At 41.1% G+C, this 25442-nt stretch overlaps 1 protein-coding gene across 3 annotated transcripts in view; it reads right to left on the bottom strand.

Moving 5' to 3' along the window:
• LOC115461459 (protocadherin-7-like) overlaps positions 1 to 25442 on the bottom strand; it is a 1080138-nt gene that overhangs the window by 710262 nt on the left and 344434 nt on the right. For all 3 annotated transcript variants that reach the window (XM_030191264.1, XM_030191265.1, XM_030191266.1), the window contains exon 2: positions 6124 to 6153. In XM_030191264.1, the coding sequence (XP_030047124.1) occupies positions 6124 to 6153 (30 nt within the window). The remainder of the gene's footprint in view (positions 1 to 6123; positions 6154 to 25442) is intronic.

The following is a 25442-nucleotide window of genomic DNA, read 5'->3' as shown; positions in this document are numbered from 1 at the left end:
CTAGAATCACTAAGTAGGCATCATGTGCCCCCCCCCCCCCCCCCCCACCGTACCAGATAATTTCTGCTCCTGGGCTGCAGCCTGGGATGGGTCTGCCTCCAATCGTGGAGTCTGTCGGGTGCGGGGTGGGGCAGCAGGATACCTCGTGTCTCTGTGCCTGGGGCTGCATCTCTCTCTCTCTGCTTCTGGGTTGTTGCTGGGCCTCCTGTGGCACACACTGTCTGCCTGGTGCATTCCCTATGTCAAGGACTCACATCTGCAGCAACCTCTTCCAGAGGAGGATCCCAGCACTCCCAAGTGACGTCAGATGCCCACATCATTTAAACCTCCGTTTAGACTGTAAGGGTGTTGGCAATGGATTTCCCTGAGTCACGCCTTCCAGTCTCATGCTTTGGATTGCTTTGACCTGACTTCTGGACCTGACCCCTGTTTGAACCTGACCACTCTAAGGCTTGCCACCGGACCTGAACCCTGCTTGTGCCTGACCATGCTATGGAGTATTGCCATATTGGACCCCTGCTTCCAGCTACATTCCAGATTGCTGTATGATGCACCTTACCCTCGTCTACAGCTAGCTGCCCTCTGTGGAGATACAGTCTTCCTGGCTACCCGAACCTGGGGGCTCAACAACCGAGCAACAGTGGTTGGTGAGATGAAAAACCCAGGGCTTGCTAATCTTTTCCTTTTTTCTTTGATGTAGACACTGGTGTCCAATCGTAACGAGGTATGAAAGTAGGGCACAACTACCAGGAATCATGCCAACTAACCATAACTTATTGTATTTGTTAAGTTGCATGCATAAGTGGAGAGCATGCCTATGTGTCTACCATGGAGGAGTAGCCTAGTGGTTAGTGCAGTGGACCTTGATCCTGGGGAACTGAGTTCAATTCCCACTGCAGCTCCTTGTGACTCTGGGCAAGTCACTTAACCCTCCATTGCCCCTGGTACAAAAATAAGTGCCTGAATATGTAAACCGCTTTGAATGTAGTTGCAAAAACCACAGAAAAGCGGTATATCAAGTCCCAATTCCCTTTCTCTTACATTTACACACTATGACATATACAAAATATCTATCTATCTATCTATCTATCTCCTTTTTGAAGGAATTCTTTCAAGGCGGTGTATATCAAGAATATGTCAAACATAAGCAATAGACAATTATAGCAGTAAAAATATTCAAATAGCAATACAAAGTATGGCATAGTATACTACTTACAATGTCATCACAATACACAATAAAACAGTTTAATACACAGCATAGGGTGAAAGCAAAGATAGAACATATAGACAGATAAGATAGAGCAACAGGAGTAAGAAAATAAGGGACTAATTTAAAGAAAGTTGCACGCTAAGGCACTTAGCTTGCCACTGATTAATCTAACTATACATTTACATTCAAAAGGGCTAGTATTCTATACATTTATGTGCACAAATGGCACATAAATGTGGGAAACCAGTTATAAAATTGCCTTTCATCCTCTGGATTCTATATATTGCGCTGAGATTTCCACGTGCATTTTGAAGCGTATTCCATAACAATCAGCATAACTTAGGAGGTCTTTTACAAAGGTGTGGTAGTATTATTAGCGCGTGTTAAACACTAGGGACACCCATAGGAATACATGGGCATCTCTAGCATTTAGCGCATGCTTAGTTTTAGCATGCATTAAAAGCCCTAGCGAGCCTTTGTAAAAGGCCCACTTAATTAGTTAGCAAGCTAATTAGTGCTGATAATTTGATGTTAACAAGCAATTATCAGCACTAATTGGCATTCATTAGAATTTACACGCACTACCTGCTAAGCATATTCTGCAAAGTGGTGCTCGTAAATTCTAATGGGTGCTGCCAAAAAGTGGTGTGGCTATTGGCATGGAATGGGCAGGTCATAGCGTTCTGGAAAACTATGTGTGTTGTTATAGAATACACCTGCTCTGCTTAGGCGCTGGTATTTACACCAAGCTTTACTTGGCATCAATGGCTATGCCTAGAGTTTGGCGCTGACATGGCCGCTCAGCGTATTCTACATACCGTGCGGAAATGTAGGCTTATTCTATAAAGCACGCCTAAATTAAAGTGTACTTTATAGAATTTGCTTAGGCAAGTTTCATTTTGGCACCCTATTTCCAGGGGTGATATATAGAACCTAGTCCCACATGCCTAACTAGTATTTATTTTTTAAAATTCAACATCAAGTATCCCTAAATAGGCAAAATCATGAGTGTTTTATGCTACACTAAACTAAACCATAACATCTCCCAGAATGTTAAACAACTCACAAATGTTTTCCTATAGGAAAGCCTTGAGTCACAGTTATACAGTATAACGACAAAATATTTCTGCAGAATTCTGTGTCCTCTGCGGAACACATCTTATTCAGTAATTCTGTCGTCTTACCCTGAGTACCAGAACCTGTACCTCTTGTGAGGCAAGTCTATTATCTGATAAGATCTGTCCCACAGGGGACACAATAACTTACAATTTTTAATGTGGCATAGGAACAGCAGAAGCACTTCTTTCCTACAAGAACAACAGTGAATGCAGCAAAACAAGTTTTTACATTTAAATGTACTTTAAAATAAATTCCTACTATTGATTTAAATTGCTTTCTCGGTTGTTGCTTTTAAATTTGATTAATCCAGACTTTTAATATATGAGCACTGCACATTTTTTCTCTGAAAGATTTCATGACTCCAGCATGATTTTTCCCTAGGGGCTGTTCTGAAAATGAGAAAAGGATCTCAGGGGGTCATTTTCTTCATTGAACAAAAAGAAAACAGAAAATTATTAACTAGTAAAATTTGCCTTTCTATAATGGCTTTCATCCCTAGCTGATCTGTTAAACAAAAACAGAAAATCTTTCAGGATTATGCATTCTATTATGTTCTCAAACAGTCAAAACCACTGAGCAGTAACTATCAAGGAGTGTAACAAAACACCAGATTAAAGAAAGAAGTTACACTATTTCTTTTGTAAAGCCCATATCCTCCTTTTGACAGTAGCCAATTTAAAGCTGGTCTACCACAGGGGAGGACTGCAGCACTGGAGCACTGGCAGCATGAGTCACAAGTGAACTACCAGGACCAGACAATCAGCAGATTCTCCTTCTCTTCCTTCATCCTGCTAAAGCTTACAGCACCATCACAGTCACCTATGTACAGCTGCTGCAGCTCTACACAACATATCAGTATAACTGCCCATTCAGTTTTCACGCATTGCAGTCAAGTTTTCCACAGACTACATGGAGAGACCCTTATATGGTAGGGAAGCCCCACCTAGCACATCCCAGGATGCACTGGGCAGGGCACCACCATTTTGGAGGTGGTGCAGGAAGGTGGAGGGAATACGACTCACTCCTTATCATTTGAAGGTATGGGGGTGGGGTCAGGTTGGGGTAAAGGGGGGGTGCTAGACCACCAGGGAGGTCTCTTCTGTCAGGGGTTGGAGTGATCGTTGGGTCATCTTCCATCAGAGGGGTTGTCGGGTCGGGTCTGGTCAGGCCAGGACAGGCTGGGCCAGGGCAAGGGAGCTTTTTTGTTAGGGGGTGGAGGGCTAGCGGTCCCACTGGAACACCAGGGGTCTTGTTAATGTTGGGGGTGGTGGGCCTGGAAGTCCACTGGACCTTCAGACGTTGTGTTTGAGGGGGTGGGCTTAGGTTTGACAGGTCTGGGAGAAAATTCCAGACCTGTCAAACCTCTTGGTCTCCCCCATTCCTCCAAACCTGCATTCCTCCAAACCTTAATGCAGCTCCGAATTTGCGAAGGGTTTGCAGAGGGAGCAGTGCCCTTGTTTGGCACACTGCCCATTGATCATGAAGGAGGAATGCAGGAGACCTTCGTTTGCATGTATTTGCAAGCAATTAGAAGTCAGAGCTGGCGAGCACTTGTTTCATGCACTCCCTGACTCTGATCCTGAGGTGAAGGCAAACACCAGTGCTAGTCCAGCGCTAATGGCCACTAGCGCCCACGTTTGCTTCTGATCATCTGGGCATGAGTTTTTCAGATAGTATTAGACTCCACTGAGATTAGTATAAATGCCTGCTTGATCATTGGTGGTAACCCTGGATCCAATAAGCAAATAACTAGTACTAGTCCATGCCTCAAAGATACAGTACAAAAGCCAGTGTGGAAATTTATGAAGCTCTAGCAGTCATTTTAGAAGCCTATTTAGGATTCGGAGGTGCATATACTGGCATTTAGACATGTTTATCGCAAATACATCTAAATACCAATTTTAGAAAGCCAGGACACAGACATCTATATCACAAAAATGGGGGTATGGTATGGGCATGTTTTGGGTTGGATTAGAATGAGGCTAAAACATGCTCTGGGATTCACCATTTCAGATAGAGAATACACATTTATGCACCCTGAAATCAACATTGGGATTTACAGCTACTCCCATGGACATCTAGGTTATATAAAGGTGTTTATATTATACAACGTTCTTCTAGAGGGATTAGAGGAAGTCACCCTCTTTATATAGCACCTGAAAAATCGGCACCGAAAATATTTCCACCTAGGCGTATTTTCTAAACCACGTCTAGATTTAGGCACGGTTTATAGAATATGCCTAGCGGCTATGCCTGTACCTAACTCTAGGTGCATCCACTTAAGCCAAGTAAAACTTGATGTAAATACTGGCACCTAAGTTAGGCACAGAGTAGGTGTATTCTATAATCCTGTGCATAGATTTTTGGAACACCTATGGTTCGCCCATTCCATGCCCGTGGCCACACCTCCATTTTGGCAGCACACATTAGAATTTACATGCACCACTTTACAGAGTACGCCTAGCAATTTGTGCGCGTATCCAAACTCATGATTCTTTATGTTCTGAGTCAGGTACTGTGACCACTTAATGACCATTTTTTAGTCCTCCCGACACTGTGACGAGCTCACTGGGACTCAACTCGCAACAGCACGTTCTTTTTCCTAGCTCCTTCAATGTGAAATAATTTACCTCAGCAGCTTCGGGCTGAGCTATCATACAAAAATGTTAAAATCAGTTTAAAAACCCATCTTTTTTTTTTTCGAGAGTTTTTAACTGCAGCGATAATTGTACCTTTTATTTTTATTTCCCCTTCCCTTCTTCCTTTCTATTTCTCTCTGATAGATTTAAAGATGTTTGGATTATCTTTCCTATACAAATTAAGTTCTTTTCTCTTTCTTTGTATTTTAATTGTAGATCACCTAGTCTTGGTTGGTCCAATTTTGGCGATATATCAAGAATTTCGAATAAACATAAACTCTAATTAACGCCAATTAGTGTCAATAATTGTTTGTTACATGGCAATTATCAGTGCTGATTGGCTTGTTAAGTAATTAATTTGTGCATGAAAATCCAGATTATGACTGGCTCTGCACATGCAATTTCTGTCGTGCTATATAGAATCCACAGGTTAATTCCCAGTGTTCCCCCCTCCAAAAAGAAAAAAAATACTGGCAAATAATACTGACCGCTGTGACAGCTTGTGGAAACCGAAGGGTCAATATTCAAAGTAATTTAACCAGTAGGAGAGGATCCTGGCCGTTTAAGTCACTTCCGGGTCCTTTTACAAAGGTGCACTAACGTTTTAACACATGAATTGAATATGTGTGCGCTAAACACTAGAGGTGCCCATGGGTGTTTCTAGCATTCAGCACACACTAACATTAGCATGCACTAAAAATAATAGCTCGCCGTTCTAAAAGACCCCCTTTGTATAGGGCTAGCCTCTAACCACAAATATTCAGCGGAGATAATTGGTTATCTCCCATTGAATATCCGCAGTTAGGCAATTAAACGCTATTTAACAGGCCAGGAGCTGCTCCTGGGCAGTTAAATAGTTTTGAATATCGGCAAGATATATTTTTTCGGCCTGCCCAAACCAAGCCTCATTGAAAACTCTGCATCCAAGCCATCTATACATTTAAGCAATGGCTTTCTGAAGTCACCTTTTACGCCTGTATGTGGTCTACATGTGCAAATACCACTATTCCCATGTGTAGAGGCTTCTACAATGACCTCAGAATGTGTTCCTCTTTTAGACTTGTCTGGAGAGAATGCTGACTGTAATACAATTAACTGAGTTGCATGCAACAATGGCAGAAATTAAATATAAAAAGAACGTAGGTAATTACTCACATGTCTATCCCCAGCTATGTCTATCACCACCTAAAAAAAAGATACAACAAAGAGAAACAGTTTACTATCATCAAATGTCTTGTGTCTGTAGAAATACACCACCAAGAATCTATTAATTCCCAATTCTCAGGTTCCACATATTATCTGTAAGCACACTGAATAAATTACAAAAATAGCAATTTTATTAAACATCACAACTATTCATTGAAAAATGTATAACCCCACAAGAGAGAAAAAGTGGAGGGGCATTTTCGACATGATGTCTAAATCCAATTTTGGACGTTTTGAAAAAAACAACCAAAGATCTAGTAACATAGTAACATAGTAACTTAGTAGATGACGGCAGAAAAAGACCTGCATGGTCCATCCAGTCTGCCCAACAAGATAAACTCATATGTGTATACCTTACCTTGATTTGTACCTGCCTTTTTCAGGGCACAGAACGTACAAGTCTGCCCAGCAGTTTTTCCCGCCTCCCAACCACCAGTCCTGCCTCCCATCACTGGCTCTGGCACAGACCGTATAAGTCTGCCCTCCACTATCCTCGCCTCCCAACCACCAACCTCTCTTTCCCCACCTGCTCCGCCACCCAATTTTGGCTAAGCTTCTGAGGATCCATTCCTACTGCATAGGATTCCTTTATGCATATCCCACGCATGTTTGAATTCCGTTATCATTTTCATCACCACCTCCCGTGGGAGGGCATTCCAAGCATCCACCACCCTCTCCGTGAAAAAATACTTCCTGACATCTTTTTTGAGTCTGCCCCCCTTCAATCTTATTTCATGTCCTCTCGTTCTACCGCCTTCCCATCTCCGGAAAAGATTTTTTTGCGGATTAATACCTTTCAAGTATTTGATCGTCTATATCATATCACCCCTGTTCCTCCTTTCCTCCAGGGTATACATGTTCAGGTCAGCAAGTCTCTGCTCATATGTCTTGGAATGCAAATCCCATACCATTCTCGTAGCTTTTCTTTGCACCGCTTCCATTTTTTTAACATCCTTCGCAAGGTACGGCCTTCAAAACTGAACACAATACTCCAGGTGGGGCCTCACCAACGACTTGTACAGAGGCATCAACACTTCCTTTCTTCTGCTGATCACACCTCTCTCTATACAGCCTAGCAACCTTCTCGCTACTGCCACCGCCTTGTCACACTGTTTCGTCGCCTTCAGATCCTCGGATATTATCACCCCAAGATCCCTCTTCTCCTCAGTACCTATCAGACTCTCACCGCCTAACACATAAGTCTCTCGTGGGTTTCTACTCCCTAAATGCATCACTTTGCATTTCTTCGCATTGAATTTTAATTGCCAAACCTTAGACCATTCTTCTAGGTTCCTCAGATCCCTTTTCATGCTTTCCACTCCCTCCCGGGTGTCCACTCTGTTGTAAATCTTAGTATCATCCGCAAATAGGCAAACTTTACCTTCTAACCCTTCGGCAATGTCACTCACAAATATATTGAACAGAATCGGCCCCAGCACTGATCCCTGAGGCACTCCACTACTCACCTTTCCCTCCTCCGAGCGAACTCCATTTACCACCACCCTCTGTCGTCTGTCCGTCAACCAGTTCCTAATCCAGTTCACCACTTCGGGACCTATCTAGTTTATTTAAGAGCCTCCTGTGGGGAACCATGTCAAAAGCTTTGCTAAAATCTAAGTAGATTACGTCTATAGCACTTCGATGATTCAATTCTCCAGTTACCCAATCAAAGAATTCAATGAGATTCGTTTGACACGATTTCCCTCTGGTAAAACCATGTTGTCTTGGATCTTGCAATTTATTGGCTTCCAGGAAATTCACTATCCTTTCCTTCAGCATCGTTTCCATTACTTTTCCAATAACCGAGGTGAGGCTTACCGGCCTGTAGTTTCCGGCTTCTTCCCTATCACCACTTTTGTGAAGAGGGACCACCTCCGCCGTTCTCCAGTCCCTCGGAACCTCTCCCATCTCCAAGGATTTATTAAACAAATCTTTAAGAGGACCCGCCAGAACCTCTCTGAGCTCCCTCAATATTCTGGGGTGGATCCCGTCCGGTCCCATGGCTTTGTCCACCTTTAGCTTTCCAAGTTGTTGATACACACTCTCTTCTGTGAACGGTGCTATATAACGAGCATGACCATTTTCAAACCATTTTGAAAATGGCCATTTGCTAGACATTTTTGTGCTCAGTGTTTCTATCTTTTAGGACAATTAAAAAACAAAAGTCCAAGGGAAAAATGCACAAAAACAAGCCATTGAGATGTCTAGGGGGTGGGGGGGGGGGGGGGGTCAGCATTCTTAGTAGACTGGCCTCACAAACATTCCAGCAGAACAGTGGGGCATCCAAGGGGGCACTTCACTGGACTTCACATAAAAGGTCTCAGTTACACATTTCACTGTTACCCCCTTATATTGTATGGTGAGCCCTTCAAAACCCACCAAAAACCTACTGTACCCAACTGTACAGCACTACACTAGCCCTTATGCCTGCAGGTGTCACCTATATGTGGGGTACAGTAGGTTTTTGGTGGGTTTTGGAGAGCTCACACATTCCACCACATGGGTAACAGTTAGAGTGGGATAGTGGGATATAGGATTGGGTCCCCTTCTCTACAGTGCACTGCACTGACCTCTAGGCTACAACAGGGACCTGCTTGCTGCTTTAATAGGACTGGCCATAATATATGAAGAGACTGGTATGTACTGTTTCTTTCACAGTTTTGAAGTGTGGGAGAAGTCAGTGACTACTGGGGGGAGAAAAGGGGGGGGGGATCATGCTTTAATCCCTCCAGTGGCCATCTCATTTAGGGAATCTTTTTGTGACTTAAGTGTGACTGGAACAGGTCTAGACCAAAACATCTAGCTTTTATCTCTGAATATTTGTGCTTTGTTTCACTAAGGCAAAAATGTCTAATTTGTGAGAACGCCCATATCTCAACCCCAACATGCCCCCTTGTGATTTGGAAAAACATCTCAAATCCAAGTTTCGAAAATTGTGATTTGGATGTTTTATGCTGTTTTGAGATTTTTTTTCTTTTTTGAAAATGAGCCCCAAGTTGTTAAATGTTTCTCTCAAAAGAGAGCTTTTTCCAATTCACATTTTTCAACCTGTAGGCTCAACATTCCAAGGCTGACTACCACAAACTGTCTAGCACTGCTAAGAAAGGTGCAACTACTAGGAATCACACCCACTAACCAAAGTGTATAAATCTATTTGGGGAAAGGCACTTCTAAATGAAGGTGAGAAAACACTACCATAGAAAATTTCAGAAGAGCTAGCTAAAACATTTTAGGCTAGGAGAGTCAAAATTATGCATTAAAAATGTATAGATCAATACTGAAAATGATTTAACCAGCCAAAAGAAGCTCCTGCATGGTTAAACTGCGCTCATCCAGTCGTCTTCCACAAGAACATAAGAGTAGCCATACTGGGTCAGACCAATGGTCCATCTAGCCCAGTATCCTGTCTCCAACAGTGTCCAAGCCAGGTCTTAATTACCTGGCAGAAACCCAAATCGTGGCAACACTCCTTGCTACAGACCCCAGGGCAAGCAATTGCTTCCCAATGTCTGTCTCAATAGCACACTACGGACGATTCCTCCAGGAACGTGTCCAAATCTTTTTTTAAACACAGATATGCTAACCGCTGTTACCACATCCTCTGGCAAAGAGTTCCAGAGCTTAACTATTCTTTGAATTAAAAAGTATTTCCTCCTATTTGATTTTAAAGTATTTCCATGTAACTTCCTTGAGTATCCCCTAGTCTTTGTACTTTAGGAATAAGTAAAAAATCGATCTACTTCTACTCGTTCTACACTTCTACACCGATATTCAGCGGCACTAAACCTGATAGTGCCACTAAATATTGGCTCTGGGCATTCCCATAGCAGTCTAGGGACAGAGCCAGAAGATATGCAGACACTAGTGATATTCAGAGCTTTTTATGCGATCCTATCTGCCCGTTAACTGGGCAGATAGGATCGCATATAAAGCAGTCCTATCTTTGCCAGTTAGGTTTGCAGATGCCAGTACAGCATATCAGATATTATATATATATAACTTCAGGATCTGCTGAAGACCTCAGATATTCAATGAGAATGACTGAACATAGCCCAGTACTGAATACATGGGTCTAATTCAGCCCATGGCTGTTAATGGCTTTAAAACTGCTGACTGCCACAGGCTGAATAGCGCCCCCTGGTTTTATTAGACATAGACAAGGCCTTTTTTCCCTGTAGGCAGAAAATGTTCAAAAGCCCTTTGTGAATGAACAAGGTATGTTATAGCTAGCACCAGCTGCTTGCCTACATAGTGGAAGGGTGGTTTTATTCTACCACTAAAGCATCTTTCTATAACACAAAAATATTATGTCAATTGTAATTCTACAACACACTCTAAACACTTATTCCAACTTTCCAGGGCAACATTTGTTTCTTAAACAGAGACATTAGTGAGAAAGAAGCAAACTTGACTGAACAGGTATGCTATTACAGTCAGATTCACTGCACCCTCTGAGTAAGCCTGGCAGGTTTAAATCAAAGTAGCAGACCTGATGAAAGATGTCAACAATTTTATTCACCACAACATGTAAAAATGAAACCTAAAAGCCCAAAATGGCCATGTTTAGGCTGAATTGGGGCTTTTAGGTTTCATTTTTTTATATGTTGTGGTGAATAAAATTGTTGACAGACGTCTTTCGTCTGGTCTGCTACTTTTCTACACAATCTTGGATCTATGCCTTTTACACACAAGCAGACATGAAAAGGTTGAACACTGAAAGAGAGGGAGTGAAAAGAGGAGATAGAGAGAGTGTGTGTGAGAGAGTTCCAGGGAGCAAAAGAAACAGTGAGAGGAGAATGTATTAGTGAATTGGATATGTTAATTCATAATTTATTTCTTTAGCAGATCTAGTAGTAGGGTTTTTGTGACTCCTGAAGGCTGGTCAGAATTTCATGTTGCATACAACATATCTTCTACATTTGGACAGTCTAAGAAGTGGTGCAGCTAGGGCTGAATGGGCCCTGGGCAGAAATATTTAGATGAACACCTGTAATACTATCTTCTCCAAGACAGTGCACACTGGGGCGGGGGGGGGGGGGGGGGGGATCGTAAGAGTTCCAGTCAGGGAGCTGAGGGAGAGAGGGAATGGTATTTGTCAAAACTGAGGGTTATCTGGGTGCAGTGTGTATGAGACCAGGGTTTTTAAGTGTTGGGCAGAGGGATACAAAGTAGAATCCAGGACTCAAACAGGGATAGCCTTATCTATAAAAGGTGGCATCCAATTATACCAATATACTTCCTGTTGGAAAAACAGAACAAGTCAGACTGCTACAAATCCCTATACAGAACTAAAGATTAGCAGAATATCTCACTTTTATCACTCCTGCAGAATATAGACAGAGCCTTCCTGTTCCAGGGCAGAGGGAGCATGGAACGAGAAAAGCAGACAGGCGCGCGGCACCCCACCCCCCCAGCAGGTAAAAATGCACCCTGGGGGGGTGTCCTTTCGCCGGGGGGAGGTGGCCTTTCACCGGGTGGTGGGGGGTCGCACTAGGTGGCCTTTCGCCAGGGGGGGGTCATGCTGCACCCGGGGGGGGGGGGCGCATTGGCGATCTGCCCCGGGTGTCAGCCACCCTAGGAATGCCACTGATCTAGAGTCTAGTAAAATACCCAAAACTTGTATGAATGGAGAAAACTGAAATTATATCTGATTGATTCTAACACTGTCCCCCCCCCCCCCCCCCCCCCCCCAAAGCTGAATGGCTAATCAATAAAAATGTAGTTTTATCTGCATTTAACTTGAGTTTAAGCATTTTCATCCAAGAAATACTGCTGGATATTGGCAACCAGCCAGCTCAGGATGGTTTAAGCAAGCAGGAGGCCAATTCTGTAACTACTTTGAGGTGTGTGTAACCTGTCACATAATACATGTGCAAAGCTGCTTTGGAATGCCAAAACGTAGGCACAACCACTTATGCCAGATCAACGGCTGGCATTAATTTTTGCACCTGAGTGCACCATGCAGTGCATGCAACTAACAGTATTCTATAAGTTGCACACATCGCATGGTGACATGCCCATGTTCCACCTACAGTTACGGCTCACTTTCAATTATGCACAGTACCAATTTTATAGAATAACACCAAGCACTTAAGTGTGTATGAGCTAATTAATGCCACCAATCCCGCTTGTAAGTGCCACTATTCTATAAACTTTGACATCAACTGGTTGACGAGTAGAAGTGAATCGATTTTTTTCTTGTTCCAAAAGTACAAAAACTAGGGGACATTCAAGGAGGTTACATGGAAATACTTTTTCACTCAATGAATAGTTAAGCTGTGGAACTCTTTGCCAGAGGATGTAGTAACAGCAGTTAGCATATCTGGATTTAAAAAAGGTTGGCACAAGTTCATGGAGGAAAAGTCCATAGTCTGCTTTGAGATGATATGGAGGAAAGACACTGCTTGCCTTGGGATTGGTAGCATGGAATGTTGCTACTGTTTGGGTTTCTGCCAGGTACTTGTGACCTGCATTGGCCACTGTTGGAAACAGGATACTGGGCTAGATGGATCATTGGTCTGACCCTGTATGGCTATTCTTATGTTCCTACATTTAGGTGCACCTTACAGAATTGCCTTTTTTATGTGTGTGTTCACATTTATGAAGTAAGGAGGTATGAAAGTGAACACTACAATAATATATTAAGATCTCCCTCCCTATAGCCAATAGGCTTGTAAAGCATTAGCCAGCGGTCCCAAAGAAAGATATTTCTTCATTGTACACAAACCAGTGGCAGAAGTGCATTTTCAGACATCGATATAACATCACTATTTGATTTACTACTACTACTACTACTACTATCATTTCTGTAGCACTACTAGGCACTCACAGCACTGTACACATACAGGGATGTTCTCTGTCCCTAGTGGGCTCACAATCTTAGGTGGTTTTTGTACCTGGAGCAATGGAGGGTCAAGTGACTTGCACAGGATCATAAGGAGCTGTAGTAGGGATTGAACCCAGTTTCCTAGTATCTCAGCTCACTGCACTAACCATTAGGCTACTCCTCCACTGTACTATAAATTACTCCTTTTACAAAGTTGTTCAAATATAAAATTAAATAGAGAAATACTAGCTATTCTTCCCTCAAATAGAGAGACTTCTGCACAGCTCAAAGAATAGTCTAATTCAGCAATTCCTAAACCTGTCCTAGGGAAACCTTAGGCTAGTTGGGTTTTCAGGACATTTGTGATGAGTATGCATGAGATGGCTTTGTGTTTCATGTAGTGCATGCAAATCTAACACATAATAGAGAGATGCTCATACCACTTGTGGAAAGACTAAATAAACTGCTTGCCAACTCACTGCAGCTGTCAGTCAAAGCTGCTAAATAGTCATAGCAAATCTCATTTTAATCATAAGACAGGTCAGTCACAGAAAGTCAACAGTAAAGGACAAATGTCTAAAAATTAAATTTATAAAGCCATGTTATGCATTAAATATGTTCCTCAAACACATCACTTAAATTAAATGCAGCCCTATAATACTCGACAAATAGTCAAAACCAAAAACAAAATGCTGTAATTATCAATTCACAAACAATTCTGTAGGTATCAATCCAATAGGAATGGAAGTCAGAAGCAGAAATATCCAGAAGATCTTCTGCCTCCTTTCCCAAATGTTAACTTATGAGCCTATTTTACAACTACCTACATGTCTCCTTGGAAAAGAAAAGAACAACACACACTTTAGGCCTCCATACACAAAATCCACAGAGTAGATTACAAGTTATGTCTCTAGCACTTCATTCTTCATTTTCCCACACAGTTAATACTGTTGCACTACTGCATAAGACTATCTCCATGCGCAAAAAGAGACCACTCACCATGGTACAATACAGAACGTTAGTGTAAGAGATGAACAGCTTTTTTCCTTATCACCTTTCATGCACAATACAAGGAGTATCACCACTCCATATAGGCTGTCAAATGGAAATACTATGCTACTGAAATCAATAAAGCATCTAATAAACTGCAAAATACTTGACTATATTGCACTTAAATTAAGTAATCTTCCTCTCATTCTTCTGATTCTTTATCTCTTGACCCCCTTGTTAAAGGCTAGCAGAACAAAATCAATATCCTCCACAGTAGTTTGGGTGTACCCCCATCCGAACCACAGTTAACTACAATTTCTCCTCCATCTTCGCCTCACCTCCCACACAACTCCTGGACATCTTTTCCTTAACATTGTGCAAACTAACAGAAGCAACACAAGCCTTAAATACAACATCTACAATGCTTGATCCCTGGCCTACACATCTAATTAAATGATTTTCCACATCTATTCTCCACATAATTTTTCCAGTTCACCAGCATTGTCTCCACATAGGTCAACTTCCTCAAGACTGGAAATGTGTTTTGGTTATTCCTCTTCTCGAGAAACCACACTTAGAACTTAGTTTTTGCCTCATCTCCAATCTGCCATTTTTTTAGTAAGCTCTTGGAAAAAGTAGTTCACACTCAGCTCTCCTCTCACATCAAGAAACCCCTTGTCTTTAAACTCCTATCAGGGAGGGTTTCCAACAAGCCTTAGTACAGAATCAATCCTCATAGCACTGTACAACTAAATCTATACATCTCTAGACCAATGTAGCTCTTTAGTTCCAGTATTGTTAGAGTTCTCATCAGCCTTTGATTTTGTAGATCACAACCTTCTTCTTACCCATCTACACAGTATTGGCATTTCTGGGATTGTTCTTCAATGGTTCAAATCATATCTCTCAGAGCATTCTTTTCAAATCTCTTACAACAGCAGTCTTTTAATCATTCACTCTGCTACATGTGGTGTTCCTCAGGGGTCAATTCTCATCCCAACTTATTCAAATTTTCCTTGTCCCTCTTCTTATTATCCAATCCCTAGGCTGTCATCTGTACTATTATACAGACAACATCCAAATTCTCTACATGCTCTCAACACTTTGTCTGAATTCTCTTTCCTCATGGCTCAAGGATAACCTGTTATTTCTTAACAGCTTGAAATGTGAGGCAGTACACTTTTGTAATCCCTATTTGCCTACCCCACTCCACCCAACCTGTCATTAACAATTATTCTCTATTTCTAAGCTTTATTTTATTCTCAGGTACCAAAAACATAGGGGTCCTTTTACAAAGGTGTGCTGAAAAATGACTTGCGGTAGTGTAGGCGAGGGTTTTGGGAGTGCGCCGATCAGGGCTTTTTTTTTGAGGGGGTACTTGGGGGTAATGAGTAGCGGCACCTTTTCCACTGTCTGCTAAAATTGACCTATGGACGCCAAATTTTAAGGAAAGAGTTCAGGCTCTACACACCAATTCTGCCTTATCATAGATTCTGTGACTGGTTGCAGGGGGCCTGGCTATTCTGGGGTGGATCTCTCAGTGATCACCCCACCCCTGAATGGTGGCCTAGCATTTGGACACCTTTTTTGCTAGAAAAAAATGCACTGACGCCGATCCATTTTTTAGTATGCCTGTAAAAAATTACAGCTTTGGAATGAAACATGAACTAAATAAGAATAGCCATACTGGGTCAGACCAATGGTCCATCCAGCCCAGTATCCTGCTTCCAACAGTGGCAAATCCAGGTCACAAGTACCTGGCAAAAGCCCAAATAGTAGCAACATTCCAAGCTACCAATCCCAGGTTTTTTTTAAATCAATATTTCCATACAAATTACCAAATATCATACTTGTACAGAAAAAGAGAGTGAAAAATACATACTGAGAAAATTCTCTATCAAATCCTCAAAAATAGGAGAGGATTCTTAACATGATTAGCAGGAAAAACTACCAAATTAAAGTATAAATGCAATACAGCACACAACATACCAATCCACCCTCACATTACATATCAGAGTGAGCCTACAGGGGTACTTGACTGCCGTTTCCTGGCCAAGAATATAAATAATTGAGAAGGCTCAAATATATTATTAAATACATTAAATTCATTTGCAAGGAAAAATAACCCTCTCCCCAAGTGTTTCCTTTAAGTTCTGCAGCTGCACTGCTGCGCATCATTTCTTAAGCTGCTGTGAAGCAGTTCTTCACTGCCACGCAACTGGGGTACTGGAACCTTCCCCATCTCCCCCCACTCCACCACTGCTGCTGCTTCTCTAGACCCACAGCAGCAGCAAACAAGCCACAACCATTGCGGGGTTACACTCTCCAATCACACAGCTGATGGTCAAGTATCAAGGACTCAGCACCATCTTGGAACTTCCTCTGTACCACAATATCAGCTGAAGCTTTTTCTAACTGACCCCACACATCTTTACCACAGCCATCATGCTTCAAAAATGGTGTAATGTTTGTGGGGAAAGGAGGATCTGTTGGGGGGCCACCAAGAGAAGGGAAAAAAAGTCAAAGCCACTTCTCTTTTATATGAGATACATTGGTTAACAATAAGAGATAGAATATATTTCAAATTATGTGTTTTCATTTACCAAATTCTGTTTGGTTAAGCCCCATATTATATGAATACCTTATTGAATTACCCCCTCGTAATGCTGTTTCATTATCTAGCGAATATCTTGTGTTACATTTCCCTATCTGTAAGAATGTGATATATAAAACAATTCATTCTGCTAATGTCTCCTATCAAGGCACCAAACTTTGGAATTCTCTTCCTAAATCAAACAAGTTTACAGATGATTACCTAACTTTTAGAAGTCTTCTAAAAACACAACTGTATTTGAATTTTACCCACACCCTTTTCTTAATCTCGTTTCCCATCTAGTCCTGCCTAATTATGCTCTCACCTATCCACCCTTAATTATTTGTCCTTGAGATAGTTTAAATCCCTGGTTACTTACTGCACATGTAGTAATTTGTTTCTTGAACATTGTAATTTGTGCTATATTCTGTACATTATTATGTTTTATTCACTTTATTGTTTGTAAGCCATATTGAACTTGAGTCTATTTCGGGCTAATGTGGGGTATAAATGTCATGAATAAATAAATAAAGTCACTCTGCCACAGTAAGGTTGTAATTCTATGATTCCACGTGGGGAGCATCTGTTTTATAATAGTATCTGGGAGCCCACACATTTATTTTTAGAATATTAGCATGACCTGGCATTGGTGCACCTTCATTTAAGCACCCACAGTTACACCAGACTTAGAGCTAGCTTAACTAAGCATACTTAATGGTGGCAAGGGTGTACGTAACTTCAAGTATTCTATGTTGCATGTGATACTGAGAGTCACGATCAAGTCCTGCCCATGTGTATGCCTCCTCCCCCTTGCAGTTGCATGTTATTGTACGTGCATGAGCCCTTATAGAATAGCACTTAGGGTGCTTATCCATGTAAGTGCTGTTTTTGGTACATTTACATGCACAATAGGGCACCTATCCTCAGGTGTCTAGCTATAGAATTGCTTTTTAAGTGTGCACATTATAACTTGACCAGGACCAATAATGCTACTAGAAATCTGCATTATATACTATGGAAAATTTTAAAATAGACCATAGAAGCACCATAATACAATAACCTCCCTGTTTACTGAGCTGCACGGCAGCTGCTAGGGGGGTAAATGTATTGAACAATAAGTTGTACTGACTAAACATATTCATCTAAACATCTATATATTGAGAGTGAAATAAAAGATGAACTAGAAAGAGATAAAAGTGTATAGCTGAGGGCTAAGCCAGATCTCAATTCATTTCAAATAACTGAAGAAGGATTCATAAAGCCTTCAGATGGTTGTTGAAATGCAGCTTCCATTAATCTTTTCCCTTTATTCTTCCCTTATTAAAAATAAACATACCTATAACACCTGAAGGAAAGGTGTTACCTTTCTTTCCCTTGATATGAAGCAACCAGTACATGATTGTGAACTTCAAATGACCTCCAATAACAGAGACATTTGCCAGTTCAGCAATGTCATTCAGTGACTGATTTTTGGCCTTATCTAAATTAGATGATAGCACAACAACATGAGAGTACACTGAAACTCACCTTGTTATACATACTTCTTCTATAATATATATTTGTCCATTTGACTTTAAAGTCATCACCTGGCCTTATTTGTTAGGAAAATATATTTGTATGAGTTTAAAGATACATTTTTTCTTTGCACTCCTTCTATATGGTATGAATTAAATATGGTTTATGTATTTTAAAGAGCCAAGTATATCCCACCAAGTATAGGCAGATGAATGCAGTCAGGTCAATATTCAGTCCACAGTGGTCAACACTTTTGACGCAGGCCGCTGCAGGCTTTTTAGACCCAAATATTGAGCATCGGGCTTTACCCGGATACCAGTGCTGAATATCTTAGGGGTCCTTTTACTAAGGTGCGCTGAAAAATGGCTTGCGGTAGTGTAGGCGCAGGTTTTGGGTACCGCAGGTTTTGGGCACACGCCAATCCATTTTTCAGTGCGCCTGTAAAAAGGCCTTTTTTATTTTTGCCGAAAATGGACGTGCAGCAAAATCAAAATTGCCATGTGTCCCTTTTGGGTCTACGACCTTACCGCCAGCCATTGACCTAGTGATAAAGTCTCACGTGGTAATGACCTATATGCGACAAATGCCACTTGGTGAGTATCCGATATGCGTGGCAGAAAATAAAAATTATTTTTTGGCCACACAGCAAAAATGAAATTACCACAAGAGCCACGCAATAGCCGTGTGGTAACTCTATTTTGGCACGCATAGACACTTACACGGCTTAGTAAAAGGGCCCCCTAATATAATACAGCAGATGGCACTTATTCAGGTACCAGCTGTATTCAGACTGGTACTCAAATAACTACCTGGGCAAAGGTTTGACCGATTTTTCACCATCCTAACTTTATCCAGTAAGGTACCTGGTTAGCAGATTGAATATTGTTGCTAACTGGGTAACTCCTGAATCTACCCAGATTCAGACTCAGCACTGTTTGGATAGGGAAACCCTCACAGTTTAAGCTGTGGGGATAATAACATTGACTGAGGCAGAAAGTCAGTCTAGTATAGAATGAGAAGGGCTGTGGGAAGAAAGGGTAGGAACAGGGAGGGTGGTGGGCAGGGTAGGATGAGCTTATGCAGGATAGCAACAGAAGGAAAGGGATTGGTTAAAGTAAAGGGATGGAGATTGGTTGAAACGGGAAGAGGATAAGATAGGATAAGGGGCTTTGGCGCTCAAAAGTATTAGGCAGGTGGGTAGGAGAAGGTGAGGGTGGATAGGTGTGATTTTGATGACCCTTCCCAGCCTGGCCGACGTAGTTGGTGAGTTGGGTGCTGTGGGAGAAAAGGTTGGGGGTAGTTAGAAGGGGAGAGGGCGGAGAGTAGTCGGGGGATTGGTAACAGCTTTTGAAGGGGCCTGTATGAGGGGTTAAAAGGCACCAGAGGCGGTTAAATGAATATTGTGAAATATATGGAATGGAAAAGAACTCGGGGGTGGAACCGCCATGAGTAAGATGTGGCTTGACGGCACCGTAAGTCACATGGGGAGAAGGGGGTAATGTGGGGGAAAGTGAGCCAGTTTTGTTACCGAATGGCTTAGCACTATTGAACCGCTCTGGGAAATTAACCTGGTGATAAAAGATTTATATGTTACTAAGAAGATGTTAAGTGGAGTTGTGTTATTTATTGATGTTTGGTGAATAAAGCTGCAGCCAAATTTTATTCCAAAGAAAGTGTTATTGTGTTATTTAAATAGAGAAAGAGTGGTGTGATAAATAGACTGACTGATGTGCGAATGTCAATGTTATGCTGAAGCAATCTAACCACATTTTTAGCAGCACTATCTGAGTGTCATTGAAAATACAACTATAAACTGTATGGTTAAAAGTACTTTAGAATGTGCAGGTTTTAGTGTGTTACCATATTCTTGGACAGATCATGTTTAATAAGATTTTCAGTGGGTGTTATTCAAGAAGGATTCCAATTAAATTATAATGACATCGTCTATGTGAGAGAGTGGTATAAAATAGATCCAGAAACTCTAACGCCTTTTTTGTACGTTATTTACAGAGGACTTCTTTATGAAATCCCAAGTGGAAGATTGGTTAAGATTTTAAATGCGGAGATGGATGCAATTGCACAGAGAAAACAATTTAAAAAAAACACCAAAACAAAACAAAAAACAAGGACATTGAACGGCTGTATCAAGAGAGTTTATTTACAAGTATTAAAAAGACAGCTCAGATGTTATGAGATAATATGGTGTAAAAAGAGAACATCAGAAAGATATCAAATATATAAAGTGCATGGGAGATATTATAGTCAACAAATCAAGATGGCAAAAAGGAAGTATTATGGAAAACAATATGAGTGATAATTTTGCTCATCAATTGTTTCAAATTCTTAACACACTTAAATAAATCTTGAGCACATACAAATGCCATTGGCAGATCAATTAGCTGTTTTTTTTTAAAGCAGAAAACAGAAGTTTTAAATTCAGGTATTTTATCAAAGAATTTCACAACTATGGCGGATGGATTTTTGAGCCAAAATTCACAATTATCACTGTTGAAATTGTTTCAGGAACATTCTTTGGTCACATTTTAAAAGTTATTATAAAAAATTAAGAGAATTAATAACACTCTTGATCCAGTGCCATGAGATGGACATTGGGGAAGCCACTACTTGTCCTGGGATTGGTAGAATGAAATATTGCTACTAATTGGGTCTTTGCCAGGAACTTGTGACCTGGATTGGCCACTTTTGAAAGCAGGATACTAGCTAGATGGACCATTGGTCTGACCCAGTACAGTTATTCATATGTTCTTATGTCATGGATAAAAATGACTAAGCATGGACTTGTCCCATTGTTGCTTTTTATGGTAAATCAGAGTCTGACTACTGGACTACTACTACTACTACTATTTAGCATTTCTATAGCGCTACAAGGCATATGCAGCGCTGCACAAACATAGAAGAAAGACAGTCCCTGCTCAAAGAGCTTACAATCTAATAGACAAAAAATAAATAAAGTAAGCAAATCAAATCAATTAATGTGAACGGGAAGGAAGAGAGGAGGGTAGGTGGAGGCGAGTGGTTACAAGTGGTTACGAGTCAAAAGCAATGTTAAAGAGGGGGGTTTTCAGTCTAGATTTAAAGGTGGCCAAGGATGGGGCAAGACGTAGGGGCTCAGGAAGTTTATTCCAGGCGTAGGGTGCAGCGAGACAGAAGGCGCGAAGTCTGGAGTTGGCAGTAGTGGAGAAGGGAACAGATAAGAAGGATTTATCCATGGAGCGGAGTGCACGGGAAGGGGTGTAGGGAAGGACGAGTGTGGAGAAATACTGGGGAGCAGCAGAGTGAATACATTTATAGGTTAGTAGAAGAAGTTTGAACAGGATGCGAAATCGGATAGGGAGCCAGTGAAGGGTCTTGAGGAGAGGGGTAGTATGAGTAAAGCGACCCTGGCGGAAGATGAGACGGGCAGCAGAGTTTTGAACCGACTGGAGAGGGGAGAGGTGACTAAGTGGGAGGCCAGCAAGAAGCAGATTGCAGTAGTCTAAACGAGAGGTGACAAGGGTGTGGATGAGGGTTTTGGTAGAGTGCTCGGAAAGAAAGGGGCGGATTTTACGGATGTTGTAAAGAAAGAAACGACAGGTCTTGGCGGTCTGCTGGATATGAGCAGAGAAGGAGAGAGAAGAGTCAAAGATGACCCCAAGGTTTCGAGCTGAGGAGACAGGGAGAATGAGAGAGCCATCAACAGAAATAGAAAACGGGGGGAGCAGGGAGGTGGGTTTGGGGGGGAAAATGAGAAGCTCGGTTTTGGTCATATTTAATTTCAGGTGGCGTTGAGACATCCAGGCAGCAATGTCAGACAAGCACGCTGAAACTTTGGTTTGGATGCAAGGTGAGATATCAGGGGTAGAAAGGTAGATTTGGGAGTCATCAGCAAGGAGATGGTAGGAAAAGCCATGGGATGAGATTAATGAACCAAGGGAAGAAGTGTAGATAGAAAAGAGGAGGGGACCAAGAACAGAACCCTGAGGTACGCCGACAGGCAGAGGGATAGAAGTAGAAGAGGATCCACCAGAGTGAACACTAAAGGTGCGGAGGGAGAGGTAGGAAGAGAACCAGGAAAGGACAGAGCCCTGGAATCCAAGTGAGGACAGGGTATCGAGAAGTATGTTGTGATCGACAGTGTCAAAAGCAGCGGAAAGATCAAGAAGAATGAGGATGGAATATTGACCTCTGGATTTAGCCAGTAATAGGTCATTGGAGACTTTAGTAAGCGCAGTTTCGGTTGAGTGGAGAGGGCGAAAACCAGATTGTAATGGGTCAAGAATAGCATGTGAGGAGAGAAAATCAAGGCAGCGGCGGTGAACAGCACGCTCAAGTAATTTGGAGAGAAAAGGAAGGAGGGAGATGGGTCGGTAATTAGAGGGACAAGTAGGGTCAAGTGAAGGCTTCTTAAGGAGAGGTGTGACCACAGCATGTTTAAAGGCAGCAGGGACAGTCGCAGTGGAAAGTGAGAGGTTGAGAATGTGACAGATAAAAGGAATAAGAGTAGGAGAGATGGCATTAAGAAGAACAGTTTGAACAGCATGGAAGCATGCATGAGTACATTCAAGTTTAAAAACTCCTAAAGGGGATACTGTAGACATGACAACCTATGGGCCTATCTCTAATTTAACTTTTCCAGCAAAGTATGAATACAGCAAAACTCTGGCCAAAGTCGGTGTGACGGACCGACCATCGTTGCTCTTTGTATTTGAGATTTAAGTTGAGTAACCTTTTTCACTTTTTTGAGGATCCATCTTAAGTCAGTTCTGTGAGGTCAGCGCCTCTATATTTAAATAAACAGATAAGGTTTTTTTTTATGCCAGTGAAGATATATATCTGCCCTTTGATCTTCCTCAACCCTCGTTTTCATTAATGACTGTTTGGGTTGGTGGTTGGACTTCTTTCAGAGGCTTTTTCCCCTTTTTTTCAAAAAAATTTAAATTATGCACTTCACAGAACTTTAGTCTTATGAAAGTACCTATTACCATTATATATGAGAAATTGTGGTGTTACATAGTATTAATACTCTCTACTCCCCTTTTTGCGATATATACACTTTGTAATGATTTACATCTTTTCTCACTTAGAGAACATTTCAAGTTTTTTTTAGGATCGACAAGATCAAAAATCTTTTGGTCTAAATGTGGAGTACCACAGCAATCAGCCCTTTCTCTCAACTTATTCGATATATTTCTCAGTCCACTAATTGAACTCATTCAAGCTTTTGGACTCAACATCTATTGCTATGTGGATGATACCCTCAAGTAGATAGGACTCAGCACATTTACCCTAAATTTTCAAATCTTCAAACATGCCTTTGGGAGGTTGTTGATTGGATATAGGGACATCGTTTGAGCCTGTATATTGATAAATCTAAAATCTGTTGGCGCTCTAGATGGTTTCTATTTTTTAATATTTACAGCTGGAATATGCAAATGTAGTATATACAGGAATATCTCAGACCAATTTGAAAGGACTTCAAACAGTACAAAATACACCCATAAAAAGTGTAATGCCTTTGGGATGTGTGATTTGATGATAGAAACCACAAGCTTCACACACCCAACCACTAGAGAGACATATAAATTGAAGATAAATACCACATGCAAATCAGATTTTGTTATGTATTACATTATTTGCCCATGCAACAAAATTTATGTTGGTCAAACTTCACGGACCCTTGTTAGACTAGTGGAATATAATAGTGCGATTAAAACTGTAAAAAGTGCCTCTCCTTTAGCAGTACATTGCGAAGAACACCAGCATCAGCTTAATACCCTTCGATGTCTAGTATTACAACAAATCACTGGCAGAGTGACTCTGTAAGCCGTCGGACTCTGTTACAAAATGAACAAAGATGGATTTTTAAATTAAATGCTTCTGTTCTAATCGGTCTTAATTCAAAATTGAATGGATCCATTTTCTTTGATTTATTAACATTGGAGTAATTTGTTTAAAGGTCCATTAAATAATTAAAATTTTAAGAGTCACACTTGATGAAGATTTATGGTAGTTATCTTAAACACAACGTAAGAATGACGTGTGACATCTGTAATTCTTTAAGAACCCGCCATTTTCAAGGAAGGGCGTCTTAGTAGCTTCCGCCGGCTAGATTGAGCGGAGGTAAGCACACTAAAGTAATATGAGGAATAAGATGGGGAACCATTTCACTACTCAATACTTAAGTATTTTTGCTTTGATTCCAGATTTATTGGCCTGTGATCCTGAAGCAAAAAGGGCAATTCGAAACGCTGGCCGCCGTTGATCATGGCCAACTCTTGGAGAAACGTGCTAAGATCAATACTACAAAGCTAAGTTTGAATTTATACCTAGTTTGAGAGTTTGAAATATAGAAAAGAATTATTAAGAACCCCAGGAGGTTTTTTGCCGATGATGAGGAAGTCCAACTCCTTGAAGACTGTTTGTTGAGTCCAAGAGTTTGCTCGAGGCTTTTTCCTCCTTTTCATAAAAAGAGTGTGCATATGATATTTATTTAGAACCTTGTTTAGATTTGAGTGTGGGTATAATCAATAAGAAGACTCAGTCCCCTATAAAATTGTAAAGTTGAGTTCATGCACTAATGTCAACATTAGCATGTGACCATTTAAAAAAATGATTATGGGAGCGCATACCGCCTCCTATTTAGATTGTAATAAGGGCTCCCACGTTATAGACATGCTAACTAGTTAGCACGGCAGTAATGTGCACACACTAGCTGATTACTATATCCACCCCCATTCTCTATCCCTTATGCCCCCTCCCCCCAAAAAATTACAAAAAATAATTACTGCAGAAGTTATCACACACAGATGGCAAAACTAATGCAGCTTAGTAAAAGGACCTCTAATTGCTTAACACACTTTAGTAAAAAGGCCCCTCAATCATTTAAGAAAATTGCTCAGCCATACTGATGCTTATGCAAACACAACAACAAAGAAAGGAATATGGTAAAGACCATTTGGTCTATTTCTGCTGCCAACTACTATGTTTCTATGTTAATCTGTTTGGCTTTCTCACTGGTGGCTTAATAACCTAATTAATACAATCATGATGTTATGTGAGTGAACTAAGCTTAAGTGATTTAGAAAGCCTGTGTCCTTGTAAACTGTGCACTGTGGGTTCAAATCCCTATTGTCTTTAATGCTTGAATTTGCGTTAAGTCATATTCATTAGATTTCCTACTCTTGAAGTATAATACAAAGCACAACCTCATTTAACATTCCCCCAAAAGATTTGAAATGTATTCCATCTGAGTTTCAAACGCTATGAATGTATTTGAAATTCAAAGGGAATGAACTTAGATGTTCAAACTCACTCTGGAGCAAGTTTTAATGAAGACTGCAGGAG

Source organism: Microcaecilia unicolor, chromosome 2 (assembly GCF_901765095.1).
Source record: "Microcaecilia unicolor chromosome 2, aMicUni1.1, whole genome shotgun sequence".
Lineage (NCBI taxonomy): Eukaryota > Metazoa > Chordata > Amphibia > Gymnophiona > Siphonopidae > Microcaecilia > Microcaecilia unicolor.
The sequence above is the reverse complement of the archived record's forward strand: the minus strand, read 5'-3'. Positions and strand labels throughout refer to the sequence as shown.